This window comes from Alternaria postmessia (assembly GCF_024291825.1).
Source record: "Alternaria postmessia strain BMP 2775 chromosome Unknown scaffold_128, whole genome shotgun sequence".
Taxonomy (NCBI): Eukaryota; Fungi; Ascomycota; class Dothideomycetes; order Pleosporales; family Pleosporaceae; genus Alternaria; species Alternaria postmessia.
In genome coordinates, this window is record NW_026260201.1 from 1 (window position 1) to 17,964 (window position 17,964).

The following is a 17,964-nucleotide window of genomic DNA, read 5'->3' on the forward strand; positions in this document are numbered from 1 at the left end:
TCCTTGGCGTGAGGCCAGTCACGTGATCATCGCCCCGCGGTGATCGTTACCTTCTGACGTGGTCGTCGGTTGGCGTTCAGCCCCGACTCCTTCATCAAGGGTGGAGTTCCTTTTGTTGCTTGTAACAAGGAGCTCCTACTTCGAACGATAATCTGAATGACTTTTACAATCATCCCGAACTTTGTCGGACCCTAAACGCTAAGTTCCTAAGAACTATTCCACAGCGCTCGTCGCCCTTGCTTGCTTCAGAGCTAAGCCGTGAGCTAAACGCCGGGCCAATTCCAGTTTTGATCTTGAGACGCTCTCTCGATAGCACTAGAGTTGTTTTCACTGCCATGGTTTTCTTCCTGATGAATGAAATTCTAGATTTCTTGGGAGAGCCACCTTCCTATGGCCGGAGATCCGTGGTCGTACTCGCCTTGTACTTTACAATTCTTCACGTGCTGTTCATCGTGCTCTACCCAGGCGGAATTAGTCCTTATTACAAGCCGACGAAACTTGAGCTGGTCTCGGTTTTTGCATTCACAGTTATTTGCGCAAGGAGAACCTATATGGTGTCGCTTATGGCTTTCATCTGGTCATTGGTAACCATCATATTCTGCAAATTTTGCTTCTGGTCAGATCTCCGGTCCAACAACGGACGTCTTAAGGATGGATTCTGCCGCACGATCTTCCTATGTGTAAGAGCTCCAAATCAAGTCTCGGACTCAGATGGTCATCGCTAATGAAACTGAAGAGTTGCGGCCATCGCACCGTGACTGAATGTCCGAAAACAACGAGCCAGCAGAACTACATACGTGCACTATATGACAAGGGCATCATAGCGATATCCAAGGGCGATGGGTCCATGGAACCAAACAGGAGATTGGCCAATGAGAACCAAGCTAACGAAGATATTTTTTGCTTTTCGTCACGATCGCAACCTTCCCGAAATGATCACGATGAAGATATCGCTCTACAATCAAAAGCGTCCTCATCGAGTTTCAAACCTGAAGATGAAAGCAGGGAATCCCAGCTTTCACTCACGAATCAAGGCCGTAAAGGTAAAAAGAATGACCCAGTCATCAGATTCTTGTACATGTGCTGTCCATCTTCGCATGGCAGAGGTCTACGCGAAGTGACTGTCAGGTCAGATGCTAATCTTCCTCGTGATGGAATGTTGATCAAGGACCTCAAGAGATGGTACTACTCTCAACGCACATTCTTCCAGCACTTGAAAACACTTCGCGACATCAGTGCAATCCGCTTACAAAGAGTGAGTGCTAGGGTCTTATGACATCGCTGCTAAATTACTTATGAATCTTAGTTCGAGTACTACGCTCAGAGCCCTCAGCCAGTGAGCTGGAAGTGGCCAGAAAAAACCGATAGTGATTGGGAAAGTACTCATGATCCAGCTGAGTCAGACGGCGCTTCGGGCTTTGCGAAACACATGCTACACCTCTGGGTCAACGGGTGCGATGCTGCAAACAAGGTGGCGATTATGTCAGACGATGAGCAAGAAGGGTTGTATATCCGCCTTATCATGAAGTTCAAGGACAAGATATACAGACTTCCAATACGTATGTCTGAGCTTTGGCCACATTCTGCATGGGAGACTCGCATGACAGTCATCACACTCGATCTAGAGGACCAACTAGCACCAGAACCAGGTAAGCATCCGTGCAGACTTAATCCGTACATTGACTAATATGTTTCCTCCTAGGCAGAAGAGCAGAAACTGATTCCGAACAGCCAACCCCACAAGAACTTGAAAGTGTCAATCTCGAAATTGACTATGGCACTGACACACTTTCAATTTTCCGCCGCACACCCAAGAAGCTTAGCAAGCTCAAGTCTGACCCAACAGGTGTGAATATACCCATTGCTTGGGCAATCTGGATCGACGAAGACTTTTCGGTTCCATGGTACATAATCTTAGTACTAATGCTCATTATCATCGCCACCTGTATCTTTGCTTCGTTCTACGGCTGGCCGATCGGGAGCTATATAATCACGGCCACGGGTCTAGTAATAACAGGATGGGTATTACGGGCCAAAGATTCCAAACACCCAAGATTGTAAGCGCTCTAGGGACAGATTTATTGTGATACGAAAGCTGATCAATATTCAAGGGATTGACGCGCAGGCGAGTTGGGATCCTGAATGAGTGCGTAGTCGCTGGTCACATGTCTGCGACCGAATGGATCAGATATCTGCGTAGAAATGGTGGGACGTGTCGACGCAGCAATTTATGTAGATTGTCCGTCGTTGCGAAGCCGGTCCGGCAAAAATGGAAGCGCGCATGGTCGTGGAAGATGTTCGTGTTCTGCCTCAGGTTTCCAAGCGACATGGGGTAAATGTGCTCAGCCACCTCCAACTGCCTCGAAGCCTCAGCGTACATACACACAGCCCCATTATGAGTACCAAGAATCTCTATATCTCTTGCCCTCTCCACTCTTTGGCATCTTCTGTGAACGGTCCGTCCAAATCCCAACATCAGCGACGAATCCGACATGGCATCAAAATTGCAACCAGAGGAAGCTCGCCCTACAACGTAAGTCAATCCACAGCACACACATCTCTCTCACTACCTAACAACAAAACAATAAAGTCCCACACACACCACACAAAAATCACCACTTCTCCGCCTACCAGCCGAACTCCGCAACCAAGTCTTCACCCTCGTCCTCCACCACCCACAAATCGACCTCTTCGTTTCGCCAACAATGGCAAAAGGAACAACAACAACCATGCGAGCCAGCCACCCCACACGCACCAACTGCATCGGCCTCCTACGCACATGTCGCCAAACACACGCCGAGACCAGCTTGCTGCTCTACGAACTAAACGTCTTTACCATCCGAGCTACGCACGCCACGCACCTCGTTGCCTTCCTGGCGCGGCGAACAGCTGCGCAGATCGACGTCATGGCGGAAGTGCAATGGAAGCCGGCTTTGGATGTCGCGGGGGTTCATGCGTGCTCGGCGGTTGAATGGTTGGATATGACTGCGAGGGAGATTGACGAGCTGGAACGGAATCGGCGGCAGCGAGAGATTGAGGATAGGCGGGCGAGCGCAAGGGCAAGAGGGAGGTTGTATGGGTATGAGGGAACGTGGCTTAACACAGCTTAAATAACAGGACTATAACAGAATGGCAGCATGCTTGCAAAAGTAGAAGCCTTTAGACGCTGAATTAAAAAAAAATGAGAGAACGTGACCAGCTGGGACGGGATCGGCGTTGATAGCAGGGGTGAGCATTATTTAGATCGAGCTTGTGCGGCAAGTGGAATGGAGGAGCATCGGTTTGGTTTGCTGGAAAGAGTACCGACGGCTGAATAGGGTTGATTTACCAAGGGAGAGTTGCGTCAACTGTCAGCGTGGTAGTCGATGGCAGGTTATGGTAGCGCTGGTACATACTCTTGAGCTTCGTTGCATCATGGTGGTACTAGCAAATGAGCGAACAAAAATGTCGTTAAAAGACAAAAAGACGATTTGCAGAGTTCAAGAAGCTTCACGAAGAACATTTTCATCAAGAAACTACTAAACCCTCATTTACCAAGATGCCGATATTCAGGCTTTCTCCCCTGTCTAAGAAGAACGCCGAATGAACCAGCAAAAACAAGATAGTGATGCCTTGCTAGAAAGTTAAAGAAAAAAAAAAGAAACTGACTGAAAAGGGGAAAAACCACAGTCCTCGTTGGTATCGCAGAAGGCTTCCAATGCAATCGGGAAATGCACAACTCCACCACGCCCAACATTCCCCAGCCCACCAGTTGTAATAACCTCATGCTCTCATAACATCATGCACACTCTACTCCAGCTACTCCAGCTACTCCAGCACACACCTCTTTACTGAGACGCACACTGCACGCGCTCAGCTCCCGGGTGCATATCATCATCATCCTCATCCATGCCACCCATTCCCCTCGCCCTCTGGCCCTCACCACCCGCATCCACATCCTCGAGGGTAAAGTCCTCGGTCATAGCATCAGCAGGGGGCATAGCCTCTGGCACCTTCCTTGGCGGTAAGACGCTTTCGAGAGCGCGAATCTGCTCGGGGCTCATCGGGCCTCCATCCTCGTTGTTACCAAGGCGGTCCGGGAACTTGACGTCAAACTGAATGTACAAGTTACCAAAGTCGTGGTGGCGGTACGACGGCATACCCTGGCCGCGGATGACCTTGACTTCGCCGGGGGAAATGCATTCACCGGGGATGATGTCGACGGTTAACCAGCGCTCGTCAAGGTGCTCAATGTGGATTTGGCCACCAGCCAGCGCGGTGAGCAGGTCGATTTCAGCGTGGTAGAAGAGATCGTCGTCTTTACGTTGGAACCTGGCGTGGGGTTTCTGCTCAATCTCGAAGACGACATCGCCTGGTTCTACGCCGGGCAGCTGGTCGCCCTCGCCGCGGAACTCGATCTTGTGGCCCGACTTGACGCCGCGGTCGACGTGTACGTGCAGGACTTTTCGCTCGATAATCGTCTTCTTGCCGTTGCACTGCTTGCAGCGGTCCTTGTCGCGGATGATTTCTCCTTCGCCCTGGCAGTCGGGGCAGACGGTCTGGAAGCGCTGAATCATGGGGCCCATCTGGCGCATCATGTGCTTCATGCCGCGGCCGTCGCAGCCAGCGCACTTCTTAACGGCGCCGTCCTTGCCGCCGACGCCGTGGCACTTGGGGCAGATGACGGATTTCTGGAGTGCGAGCTTGGACACCTTGCCGCGGTAGACATCCTCGAGCGAGACTTTGTGTACGTGGCTGATTGTGCGGGCTTTCTTGGGGCCTTGTTCGCGTCCGCCGCCCATGCCGCCGCCGAACATGCCGCCAAAGGGACCGCCGCCGCCGCCGAAGAATTGCGCAAACAAGTCCTCGGCTGCCATGCCGCCACCTCCTCCCATGCCGCCTTGCTCAAGGCCTTCCTCGCCATATTGGTCGTATATTTGGCGCTTCTGCGGGTCCGACAGAACTTCGTATGCGTGGGAGAGGTCCTTGAACTTGTCGGCGGCCTCTGGGTTGTGGGCGTTCTTGTCGGGATGCCATTTGAGGGCTCCCTTCTTGTATGCCGTCTTTAGTTGGGCCTCGGAGCAGTCTGGTGCTACCTGTTGCTGTTAGACCATGCCCTGTGCGAGATGCCGTGTAGACAAGGCTGGCTTACCCCCAGGGTGTCATAGAACTTTGTGTCTTTGACCATTGTCGCGGTTGGTGCGTGTGTGGTGGTGATGCAGACGAGGGGCTAGTGGGGTCGTAAAAGTCGAGTTGAGGGGCAGGCGGGACGGGTATCAGGTTGGTCTGTGGAGAGGGCGAGTCGCTGTGTCGAGGAGAATCTTTATACTAGTCAGCAATGAGCCTCGGGGCGAGAGTTGTGCAAAGTAGTCGCCCAGCTGCACGTCAGCCTTGCGGGTGAAAGAAGGCGCGGCTAACTCGTCGAAGCGACGCGGACAGAGGCAAAAAAGCGCTTACCAAAGAGTCGCCGTGGAAGTCAGTAGCGGGACAGAAGGTGAAGGAAACTGATTACGACTCGAAAGCAGTAACGTGTGTATATTGAATGCGAGCTGGGGGCGACGCTTGTAGACTTAAAAGTAGTAACCAGGATGTTGCAAATGCACCGGCTGCGCCGAGCGAGAGAAGATTCCAAACAATTCCATGCCCTTCCATGGTCCCTCAACAGCCCAAGATTGCCTGGAAGCGGTCGACTGCCTGCCCAAACTACGTAGCTGGCCCCACAGCATCCAAATCCACACCAGAAACCTGCCATTACCATGAAGAATGCACTCAAGTCTGCCAAAACATGTGTTTCCAGCTGTGCATTCCTTGGGAAGCTTCGACGAACTTACGCTCGGACTTCTTTTGGCCGGGCCAATCACGTCGAGGGCTATCAATAGGGCTCTTATCGCCGAAGATTGGCGAAGATCCGACCCTGACTTGCATCGCGGAATTCCGGCATCAGCCACACGTTAGAATTTGATTTTGATCACTAGTCACTAGTTGAGGCTTGTACAATGTACCTGTTCCTGAGGCAGAAATTCCGGGCAAAAGCCGACGATACATCATTGTGCAGCATCAGCAAAATCTGCCTCACACACTTCGGCACGTGATTCTTGGCACACGGTGTCAATGTGCATCGATGGCGCTATCGTTGCGCGAAAGAGCCCCGAGATGTAAGAAGTATCATTCATCGTATTGCGAGTTACAAAAAAGTCAACATTCAAATAAATGCTCACCCTGCCAATGTATACCATCGTGCCCAATTAATGTCAAGTGTTCACCTGACAAAGGAAATGAAAAGAATTAGCAACATGTGTAGGTACTACCAAGGAAAACTGATTGATAGCAGAAAGACGTGGAATAGTCACGAAATTCAATACTCCCGTTCCCTCCACATCGAGAGAAAGAATAGGTAGCGATCAGAACAACGCTTCTTTTCGCAACCAAGATACTTGAACCAGTAGGACCCAGTCGCTCGACTAGTGCCTCCAAATGTCCCGAAGACACGCATATCCTCGATAGCCCGCAACTGCTGCTTTGTCCTCGCCTCCAAAAACCTACGGATAGGGGCTGTGAAACCGAATGAGAAGGTGGACAGCTTGTACGGCAACAGAGCGCATTCCGTATGGAGCTGGCGGGAGACGAGGAGTAGATTTATGTTATGAGTTGCCATTCGGCAGCGAGAATTGTAGAACTTGTAATGGGTGCTGCCAAAGACGTAGTCGTATACGACGTTCCTCAACTCGGCGGGAAAGCGGAGAAAGGGGAAATGAGGAGCTTTTGAAGTCTTTCTGGATCCAAACTGTCAGTTGAGAACTAGATGCATAAAAGTATGAGAGACTTACACTCGAGTACGCTTGACCGCGTCTCCAGTTCCAGATTCTTTGCGCTTTCGTTTGGCCATGTTGATTTGCGCTTACTTGCTGTGTTTGGGAAACGGACGCAGGGATTAGTTGAATGTGAGACAGAGGAGAAGAGAACTGAGAGAAGGAGTAGAGCTAATATACGCATGAATCACTCTTTGCAGCTGCCTAGGCGGGGTGACTGCGACTTTCTCTCCCCTTTGGTTTTGGATTTCACGGTGTACATGAGACGATGCTAAGCGCGGGACACGAAGCAGAAATGACTATCAGCATGAGCATGAGAGAATTTTACGTATCGCGAGAAGATTCTTGGATGTTATGGAGTTTCTTCGAGTCATGTCAGCTATCGAATACAGGCAGTCGGCTGTTTTCGCAGGCACCGATTGCTGCGTACTAGTTCCTCAGGGACACAGATACTACCACTTCAATCTCTGCTTCTTGATTAGATACCATTCAGAAGGGCGACTGTAGCCCAGATAATTCATCCAGTACCGTCCGTTGCCCGATTTTTCCGTCAACTTCATAGTATAACCGTAGCGATGAGCCACCAATTTGGAAAGTGCCTTGATCTGTATCTTTGACCTCCTCTGCAGGAACGTTTTGAGGTCCCGGAAAGTGGGCTGGAAATACCCATGGCCATGAAAGTAGAACGTCGTAAGCATGTACGGAAGTAGGGAAGTCTCATAATGGAGCTGGCGAGACACGTAGACCAAGCTGAGGTTCGGGCTGTTCATCGATGACTTCGACGTATGATCCCGTTGAAGCTTCTCAGCTTCGCTTAGCGGACAATTGATGTGTGTATGATATGTTCCGTAAAAGACATAGTGGTAAATCATGTTCCTGACCTCGGCGGGAAGGCGTAAGAAGGGAAAGACACCGGAGCGATAGACGACATGCAATGTGACGCTAGAAGATTTTGTCAGTAACAAGAACGACGACTGGATGATAGAGTCTTACAGCAGCTTCTTCTTCTTCTTGGTCTTCTTCGCAGCGGACGCCCCACCCGAGGGTGAAGCAGCGCGCTTTCTACCAGCCATGTTGACTTGCTCGGATTGTTCGTTCAGCAAGCTCAGAGGATGTGTGGAGAGAGAAGAAGAATCGGGTGAGTGGCAGAAGCTGTGTTGTTTATATACTCACGGAAACGCTCACTAGTGGTTGAATATTCGAGGTGAAGGTGCGCTTCGAAAACACTCTCTCATCTCACTTTCCACTTCCGACGACCGCCACCCAGAACGCAGACCGTACAGATTCAATGCGACGCTGTCCTCCTAGACATGTACAAGGTCTCTCATGGCGCCTTCTAGAAGAGGCCGCTTTTGTCGCCTTACATCAACAATCCTCTACGACTGCTACTGTTATCCAACGTTCGCTCTATGGATCCAACTAATCAACTCTTATATGCGTAAAGTCAGCCTTAGAGTACATTCCATCACGCTGAGGCGGAAAAGCCAGTTCCGAAAAGGTATCGTACATACTCGTAACGCAAAACAAGGGATGATCGAAAAGGGTCGTACAAACAGCATCTAAACCGACCAACGACCGACCACCTCCTCTTCTCACACCCAACCATAAATTCGCAATCCTAGCCTCGAGTCCCCACTTCTGATACACAACACGCGAAGATACTTCACTACAACACTTAGACAGGTACCAGAGGGGCTATCGTATCAAGTTATACCAAGGCTTCGGTTGAGTCGTAGTTAGGTACCTCTGAAGCTACCTACCCATTCGGACCGCATGCACTAAATGACTACCGAGATACTGTCGGAGAGCACACGAGTTGTACACACGCTTATCGTCTGACACGTACGCAACGCATCCGATTGCCCCGGGGAATCCCGACCTTCGCATCTAGCGCGTCCGGACGGACCGGCCGTCAACAATTCTCCTTTAGCAGATATATATAAGTATATGCATATGTATCTTAACAGACGGCACATCAGTCTCCCAATCTAGCCTCCGACAATTCCATCACAATTTTATCAAAGTATATTCTCCCCTCTTGAATCATGCCCACAATGAGAGTCTTACTTCCCGTTACTATCCTCGCTCTATTCGGCTCAACTGCAGTCACCGCGTGTCAGGCCAATGGCTCAATTGGGTACAATTTCGACATTCAGACACTCGCTTCCATCCGCTGCTGCAGCGGCTGCGGATACAATAGTTGTACTGTCGGAGATGCATGTTTTATTCTGATACACCAAAATCCAAGTCCCTCAATTCTAACCTTGTTTGTCGCAATCACAGAAAACACTTTATTATTGCCCGTCGGCTTCAGGTAGTACATCCAATTTACAACTTAGCATATGTGGATGATTTCAGCAATCTTGCAGGGAGAGAGGAATCGAGGAGGGGGGTGCAGCTTAGAACAATGTAGCGACTTTTTTTCTTTCGGTGGTTCAATTACGCTATTTTCAACTGGGTTCTACTCTTGGCATACACCCGACTAGGCTAATCGATTTTAGTCTATTATATCAGCAAAATCCTACTCAGCTCAACATCGGCTCATTCCTGCTCAGCCTGACTCAAGCTTGCTCTGCCTTGCTCTGCCTTGCTCGGGTTTGATCATGTTGAAAACCATGGTGCCTCATGTTGCTCTAATTCAATTCCCTTTTGGACCTTGTCCTGATTCTGGTCGCTTTTGGGATATCATCTCTCCTAGATGCTTTTTCCTTGGAGTATCTCTCTCCTTGGAGAATTTCTTCAGGGAGCCTATCTCTCTTTGAAGCATCCCTATCCTATGAGACCTGCTACGTTCAGCACTTCAGAGTTACTTCCGACGTTTCAACTGGCAGACTTTCTTTCTCTGCTCTCTTACATTTGTCTATGAGTACTGTGGACGGCACCTCTCTGAATTACTACAGGGTGCTGTCTCAATTGCCATCCTGGCTTCCTGCACTGTCCTTCCACCACCCAGTACAAACCAAATCCCTTGAAGTCAGTGAAGAACCTCCGTGGGCACATCGAAGGCATTTGAAAGTTCTACTCAATCAATTTGTACCCTTTCCATGAATCGGCAGTCACAAGAGGGAGGCCCATAAAGCATCCTGCCTGAAATCCTTCCCTTTTGAACCACCAAGCCAACACCATTCTCCAGGCTTTCAGAGTAACTTAATCCGAAAATTCTGTACAACTTATCTCCAACTTGGCCCGTCTCTCTCAGGTCAAGGCGAAAGGGTGAAACTTCTCGACATCCTGGACATCTCACTTCACAAATTGGCTCACCATTAACAGCGCCTCGCTCCTTTCGGGTTCTGGCAATGTGTCTTGATCTTGTGAGCCGAGTAACTTGATCTGTAATGTTCCCCATGATATGCTTGTCCAGTTGGAGTATCTGTGAAATCTCTTCGGCGGCTTCTTGCCTAAGGACCCGTCCGTGATCGCTATTGTCAGGAGCATTACGATAGGAGTCAAGTTGTAGTTCAAGTTTATTCCGGAACTCGGGGTCCTGCTCCTCACGTTCTGCAAATGAGAGGCGCATACCCACCATTGAAGATGCTACTGTTTTGTGCAAGATATCGAACGGGAAGATGCGATTGATGCCATCCACCAATCGCTCAGGTGAGAGGGTGGTCTTCCCCGCGTCGGCGATCAAATTGAGCAGTCGTATGGCCCAATCCACACCAGTAATTTCCCCAGACTCTTCCGCGTCCAGATAGTGAATTTTCTCTATTGTACCCGCTAGATCCATCGCCATTATTACTGGTAAGGCTGTGGAAACTAGTGCTCGATCTGGACTGCTCAATTGATTGCCGAGAACCCACTGTGCCGCATCTAGACTGCCGTGACCAACCAACCAAGACGGCATCTCAGATGCAGGATTTGAAAATGCCACATTCTCTCGAGGTTGGAGTAATAGGGGAGAATAATCGCCTTTCGTCAAAGCGCTCCGCCACACCCATGAGCAAATGTCTGATTCGGTCGGTGAGAGGGCTCTAGAAGCGCCAGGTACGACGGTACGGTTCAGCAACACATGGATAGCAAAGAAGCGATCTCGGAACAAGAAGCATTGCTTCCTGGCAACCAGCTCCAACGCTTCACCGAGGCATAATTGAGGTGGGCCATTTTCTCTGGATGCTATTCCACCCAGGAATTCGCCTGGCAAGCTGAGAGTGCGAGCGATACTTTTGGCATGTCGAAACAAGCCGATTAACATCGCCTGGCCGCCATTGACAAGTTGCGTAAAGGTATCTCTAGCGAACAGGCCATTCTCATTACGATGTCTCCAAATCTGGTTCGACTGATCCATGATGCATGCGCTTTTGCATTGGGAATACTCGAGAGTCACCCACATCCGTTGCATCCATTGGGAATTACACAAGGTGCGCAAGAGGGGAATGACCTTGAATGCTTGGAGCAACGAAAGATCCGCCTGGGTCTGACTTCCAATAATTAAGAAAGCAACAGAAGATGGTGAAACGTCGGCCATATGGACCAGAATTTCTTCCGCAAGACTGTATATTGATGGAAGGTAGAGAAGGATGGAGTCCTTGATCGCTGTTTGCCATTGGGGAACACTGAAGTAGTCGTGCCAAAACTCTACTCCGGGATCGTAGGCATCTTTTGCGCCCTCAAATAAGGCTTCAAGTGTATTGATGAGCAAGGTGGCAGCCTCATCATTGTGCGTTCCTGAATCGTTTGCTACGCGGATTGAAGCATCCCAGACGTGAGAAACTGGAATGAAAAATGTGCGGTCTGACTGTAAACATGCGAAATGACGATTGAGAATGCGTATACGAATATCCGAAGTCGTCGATGATTGCGAATCGTATCTAGCGAAGGTACGGATCGGTGGTCCATCGAGAAATAGTTGGTGACAACTATGACAAGGTGTGTCCAGATGTGTCGATGTCCAAAAGTATTCCAATAAGTCCTGGAAAGGAACCTCAAACGTCTCGCGTCCGACAGATACTTCTATTCCAGAGGGGGCTTCGCTTGTCGAAGACGCTGCCAAAGATGATGCACTTCTCTGTGCTTCGTCACATTGTATCAGAGTCTCGAGAACACTCTGCAAGAAGGCTAATGTCGCCCCACGACTGCTGACAGTATCCACAGTTTGTTGAAGGAAATCATTGACTGCAGTTGATTCTTCGCCAACTGCCCTATTCTGGACGTCAACAGCTGCCTTGACCAGGCAGGCAAGCACAACTTCTTTATCTTGCTCAAGGGCAATAACGATGACTTGGATCATAAATAGCTTTTCTGCATCGTCCATGTGAGATGCGGGAGGAGGCTGTGGATCCCGGTGATAATCCATCACAGTCTCCATGTGATCACGTACAAGTGTCTGTACATAGTGCGAAGCGTCGTCAGTGTCATCATTAATCTGGTCCTGACTGCTCATTCCGAGGATATCCTTGGATTGCAGCTTTAAGGATGTGGATCGGAGCCCTGCAGATCGAGGGGAAAACAGCTTTGGGGATGAAATCGGGGTCAGTCTCTGCAGTTTTGGAAGCGAAGAAGTCGTATCACGCAACTGCAGTTCTAGGCCGTAAGGATAGCTGTAAATCAAACATTAAGACAATGGCAGTTGGTAGGTGATGGGGAAGGTTGGCTACAGTATCAGGGAGATACAAGCGCTTTTATCATGATTGCGCATAATGTGGAGGCTGTGTGTGGGCTGTGCAAAGGCTTGGCATGCAAAGATTGTCACACCGTTTGCTAATGCGTCGCCCTCTCTGTTGCATACTGTCCCAGCATCGATGTTCTCGCCGCTTCTTCGAGAGTAAGAATTCTCCAGGGCGGCGGGTGATCTTGGGAGCATTCTCATAGGTAAGCTCCAGCCATTCTTGGCCCCAGCGAGCGTGATGGGGTCCCGAAAATGGGACTAATCGATTCCAAACACCTGACATCCCTTCGAATTGATGGGGCCCAGATTCAGACCCTCTTCATGCTGCTCAGGCAAGAGGGAGGAAATCAGGCACGATCACGCTGGCTCGCGTCGGGTCATGGCTCGCTCAAGCTGCTTACTCATTACTCACGTTACACGCCTGCGTAACTGAAGAATAGATCCGGAAACAGTTTTATGTTAGAGTAGGTTTCACTTGATTGTTATCCGCTGCTGTAGAACTTGCATTGGCATGAAGGGACCTCTCATATATCTACGAACTGGATGAAAAAACCATGACAAGATGAAGATACTTGAGACCGCAACTCCACATGGCATATTACGCAATCAACACTGCTTATGATCATCCATATGCTTTGCCCATCCTCCATAGACCGTGATCATCCCCCAACAACAACAACAACAACAACCGCCACCTACCCCATCCATCTCTCAACACACGGCACCCACAAACCCCCCTCCTTACCTTCCCCTCCCCCCAAAAACTCCCCAACCAGCCAACACCTCCCTCTCCCCCCAAAACATCCACTCCCCCTCCCTTCCCTCCCCATACTTGCCCAACCCCTCTCTCCTCCCCCTCTCCCCCAACTCGCCCCACCTCATCAACAAATTCCCATCCAGCACACCCCTAGCCCCCGTTCCAGCATCCCACCCCCCTTCGCTCGTCGTTATCGAATTGATCGAGTGATCCGCAGCGGAGCGGAAGGCGCGCGGATTAAGGGAGCAAGGGGAATCGAGAGTAGAAGCGAGGAAAGAGGCGAGATTGCTGAGGCGGCGGTAGGAATCTTCTGTTAGTGGGGTGATGAGGGCGAGAGTCCCTGATTGGGATGTGTGTAGGATTTGGTGGAGGAGAGGGTGTTTTGTGTTGCTGGGTTTGGGTGCAGTAGGAGTGGCGTTGTCATTGTCGTCGCCGTCGTCGTCTTCATCTTCATCGCCGTTGTTTCCATTGTCCAATGGGTCCTGCGTGAATGTATCGGTTGTTGATGGTAAGGCGAGGTGGGATTGGACGAGATGCAAGGATGTGGGGAAGTGGCCGGTGTGGAAGGTGGATTTGTGCAGCAGGCGGGAACCAGCTTCTGATTTTGGATCTATGACGCGTCAGTGATTTGTTGTTTAGGGAAGGAGAGAGAGAGAAAAGGAGATGGAGAGACAGGATAGAGAAGATGGCGAGGTAGTGAGCACCCCACCGTCCGCCCAAGAGGAACGTACTATCGGGATCAAACTGCAGCACTTGCAGATTCATGTCCGCATCCGCAACCACCAAATGCAACTGCTGATCAAACGGCAAAAACTCCACCGCCATGGCCTCGAGATTATGCTTTGACCTTGCAAAAAGGGACATTTTGTACGGTTCTTCCTGTTCCGGTTATCAGCACTGTAACTTCACCACCTAGTCGTCGATACGACCAAAGGGAAAAAGGAAACTTACAGTATACCCCGTGAACCAAACCCCTCTCCACGCATCCGCCATGGCCAGCATACCCGTTCCAGGCAGATTCTTCAGATCCGTGACGTAGCACTGCATATCCATAAAGGCGACGGGAAGCAACGTCCCATCCTCCTTGAGTCCTCTCACCATGCATTTCTGTCCCTGAGCCATGATCAAAAACCCTTGGGTTCCCAGCCCACTAATGGCCGAAACAGCCCCCTTGACCTCATCCTTGACAATCAATTTAAGCCGCTTATTCGTTTCCGGTCGGTCGGGCTCGGGCACCACGGTGATGACTTCGAAAATGCGAATGCACCCCTTGGTCGCCAGATCTTCGCCGTGCACGATCGACGTACCGACTGCGACCAAGTCTTTCCTCTGATGACTCTGTTCGCTGACCTCGAGATCGATCGTGTTGATACACAAGACGACTTCCTGAGGATCGAGCACGTGCGTGTCGATTATTGTCCAGGATTTCTCGTCGAGAAGCTTGAGCACGCCGCGTTCGATGGTGGGTTTGAACGACATGTCTTCCTTGGGGAGGTCGTAGTGGTAGGTTTCGCTGGGGTCGAGCTGGTATTCTTCATGTTGGCCGGTGCCGACAACGTAGAGACCAGAAGGATGGTAGGCGAGGGCATGGACGTCTGCGTCCATGGGCATGCGTCGGGTTGTCCATCCAAGGTGTCCGTAGTGGGTGTCGGATGGAAGTTGCGCGATGCGGAGCGTGTCTGTAGAATCTAGGTATGCAAATCCACGAGCGCAATTCGCTGTGTGAAAGGATGTGAGACTTTTGACGGGCTTACCGCTGAGACCGATGACACGCGGTGCGCTGGAGGACTCCTTGAAGATGAATGCAGGCGTTGTGCCGCGCTGGAACACGGTGCTGTACCCGGTAATGTCGGTGATGGCTGATAGTGTGCTTTTGAAACCTCCGTCTTCTTCGGAGCTGGTGTCTTCGATATATCGTGGGACGTGTTGTTGACTTAGCTTAACCCAGCGGAGGTTTGTGGTCCAGAGATCTGTTGGCGATCGCGACGGAGAGTGGAACGCTTTGTAGATGACGAGGTTGTCGTTTGATGTCCTGATGATGAGGTGGGGAGACTTGCTCGTCGCATCGCCCAGGTCAGCGGCTAGGATCTCGGTGATGGTCGCTTTAATTGCGCTGCGCTTGGGTACGTAGTCCAGGGCCAGCACTGGTGGAAGGAAACTCAGGGCTTCGGCAACGTAGCACGGTTTGGACAGGTCTGACATGGCGAATATGCGCAGTCCGCCTTCTGGTGTTAGCAGGAAGGCAAAGACTTCGGTGAAGCTTGAGGATTTGAACAGACTGGCAGACAGCCATTGAATCCCGGACAACCCTGTTGCTTCGACATCTTCCAGCTCGCCATCACCTGTAGCCTTGAATATCTTGACGCTAGAGTCTTCGCGGAGGATCAGTAGGTATGGATCGGCGAAACTGGCGTCGATGACGGCGAGTTCGTTCCCACTTTCTTCGTCTTCCATGGGAAGAATCTGATCCATGTTGAGTTCGGAATCGTAGGTTCGGACCTCTGTGCGCATGACTTGGACGACCTTGGTTCCCTTGGCCAGAACCCCTACGTCCATGGTGCTTCCTTCCTCCCTTTCGAAATCACCTTTATCGGTTTCTGACAGTTCATTGCCATTCACTTCGTAGATAACTGTGCTTTCAGTACCGTCGTCGCCGGTCCTGCTAACGACAAGATACTGATCATAATCTACATCACTCGCCAGGTTCGCTTCGGCATCCTCGCCAAACGCCGCCGTGACATCACCGGGAGCTGCCTTTCTCGCATGTACAGCCCATACACCATGCGCAGATGGAAGCTCCATGGTGGCAACACTGACAGGATGAAGCTCGCGGTTCAGCGCTGTAATGGCACCAGCCTTGCCCCTCCCAGTTGAAAGCATGATTTCACCCTTGTTCAGGGACTCGGTGTCTTTGCCAGGGTGCAGAACAGCGGCTTTGATGGGCGCTATACTGGGTAAGACGTCGTGGACACGGAAGGTGTACGAGCCTGGCGCCGTTGGTTCGGACACAGCGGCCGTGATTTTCTGGACTGCGGGTGCAGTATCGTTGTAGAGGTCATCTTCCATATCGTCATCGCCGTCCTCGTCATCAGACATGTCTTGGTCGGAGTCGGCGTCAGCAGTCGGTTGCTTACGGCGGAGTTGGCTGGACGTGCCAGTCCAGCCCAACATTACTGATTCCCCGTCTTCGCTTCCGACAAACAATCGGCCGCGGCCCAGATTGGCTGTGCACGATGCAGAAGTCTTGAGAACATGGCCGCCGTGGTCTGAGGATACGGTTTGTATGGTCATTCCTGAGACTGTTCGGCCGTCGAGCGTAAACGTAAGGATCAGGATGCGCCCATTGTTGAGCACAATCATCACATCACCAGTATCCTGGGACAACAGCTCAACCTGACATGCTTCCAGCCGCAACGCCAGATCAGATTGGTCGCTGAGGGGAAACGAAGTGCAGGCCTTGGCGAACTCGTTGACAGCTACGCCATTTGTCTTTCCTCCCTGGTCAACATGTATAATCTCGTTGGCTCCCACCAACAGAGCGCCCCCGATGGGAGACGGTAGGGGGACTACTTTTGTGATGTCATAAGGCAGTCCAGAGACTGAGAGAAGGGTCGTGGACGCCTTTTGTTCGAGGTCGAGGGTAAAGACGGAGTAGGTCAGAATGTCTTTGCGGTGAGCGAGCAAGGAAGGGGCGGTCTGGCGCGAGGCGGCGACGATGCCAAAGGTGGGTTCGCGGTACTCGTGCAGGAAGGCGAGGTGAACGGGGTGTGTGAGGGTGGGGTCGAGGTTGGTGAGCGGGAGGACAAAAGACGAGGAATAGGGCGTCTTGTGCTCCGCTTTCAGGGCCGTCTCCTTGGGAGCGTCGGCATCGGAATCATAGTCATCTTCGACAAGATCACGCTGGCGAAAGGGCAAGATGGCGAGGTTGTGGGTGCCAAACTTGAGGGCGGCGCATCTGCTGCTGGGGTCTGCCGTCAAGAAGTTGTACGTGTCTTTGAGATCAGCGGACCAAGGTGCAATGCCGGGCAAGTCTGGGTTCTCATAGTAGTGTATTGATATTGTATGGAGGTTGTAGCTCTCCGGGTCCCACTCTACCAAACTGAGCTTTGCATCCCGAAAGGCCACCAGCAGCGCCTCGCCCTTGCTCTTTGTATTGAGCGCTTTTACGCGTGCTAACGATATGACTGTGCCGGCTAGCGGGAATTCCCCAACGAGAACCAGCTTGGCCGTGTTCTCGGTGCGCTGCAATGGCACATCAGCCGCCTCTGTGTCGAGGTTTGCGGCTGCATTTTCCGACTCGTTCCCTCCGCCCGGCGTGACCTCGGTGGTGGTGGATTTCAGTTCGAAGATCTGGAGGAGCGAGTTCTTTGCGACGACTAGGTTGTTTGATCTAGAGTGCAGGAAGGGGAGGTTGATAGCATGGCTCACGGCCGTGGGCGGGGCTATTTCAGTGTAGCACTGCATGATGGGGGTGGGGGATGAAGGTGCCGGCGACACTTGTCATGGCAGTGGTGTGGGTGCAGCGGTGGTGAGTATGGTGAGTATGTCGTGAGTACGTGGTGGGTACAATTGATGGCTGCACGTCGCGTCAAAGAGCTCTCTACGCGCTACTGTAAAGTGCACGGTCCAGATAGCGTCCTATCGTTAGCTACAACACCGTCTCCACCACAGATGACTATGACAACGTTGCAACGCAGACAGCACCGCAGACAGAGACACCACGTACAGTAGCAGAGGCTCAACAGCAAGTACGCTATCTCGGAGAGCGACTGCGCCGACAGCCAAAGAGCCCAACAAGTATCGCGATACGTCAG

General features: G+C 51.3%; 3 protein-coding genes across 3 annotated transcripts; 1 reads left to right on the forward strand and 2 right to left on the reverse strand.

Moving 5' to 3' along the window:
• Positions 1–1,480: 1,480 nt before the first annotated feature.
• J4E82_010467 (uncharacterized protein) lies at positions 1,481–2,118 on the forward strand (the record flags this gene model as incomplete). The annotated part of the gene is made up of 3 exons (XM_051736679.1): positions 1,481–1,649; positions 1,703–1,904; positions 2,112–2,118. 3 exons carry the CDS (start codon positions 1,481–1,483, stop codon positions 2,116–2,118), a joined length of 378 nt encoding a protein of 125 aa, XP_051583548.1.
• Positions 2,119–3,827: 1,709 nt separating this feature from the next.
• On the reverse strand, positions 3,828–5,167 carry J4E82_010468 (uncharacterized protein; the record flags this gene model as incomplete). Its single annotated transcript, XM_051736680.1, has 2 exons — positions 3,828–5,075; positions 5,132–5,167. The coding sequence occupies 2 exons, from the start codon at positions 5,165–5,167 to the stop codon at positions 3,828–3,830; spliced, it is 1,284 nt and encodes a 427-aa protein (XP_051583549.1).
• A 7,967-nt stretch (positions 5,168–13,134) lies between these two features.
• CFT1 (mRNA cleavage and polyadenylation factor subunit) lies at positions 13,135–17,614 on the reverse strand (the record flags this gene model as incomplete). The annotated part of the gene is made up of 3 exons (XM_051736681.1): positions 13,135–13,760; positions 13,882–14,029; positions 14,102–17,614. The coding sequence occupies 3 exons, from the start codon at positions 17,612–17,614 to the stop codon at positions 13,135–13,137; spliced, it is 4,287 nt and encodes a 1,428-aa protein (XP_051583550.1).
• Positions 17,615–17,964: the final 350 nt, after the last annotated feature.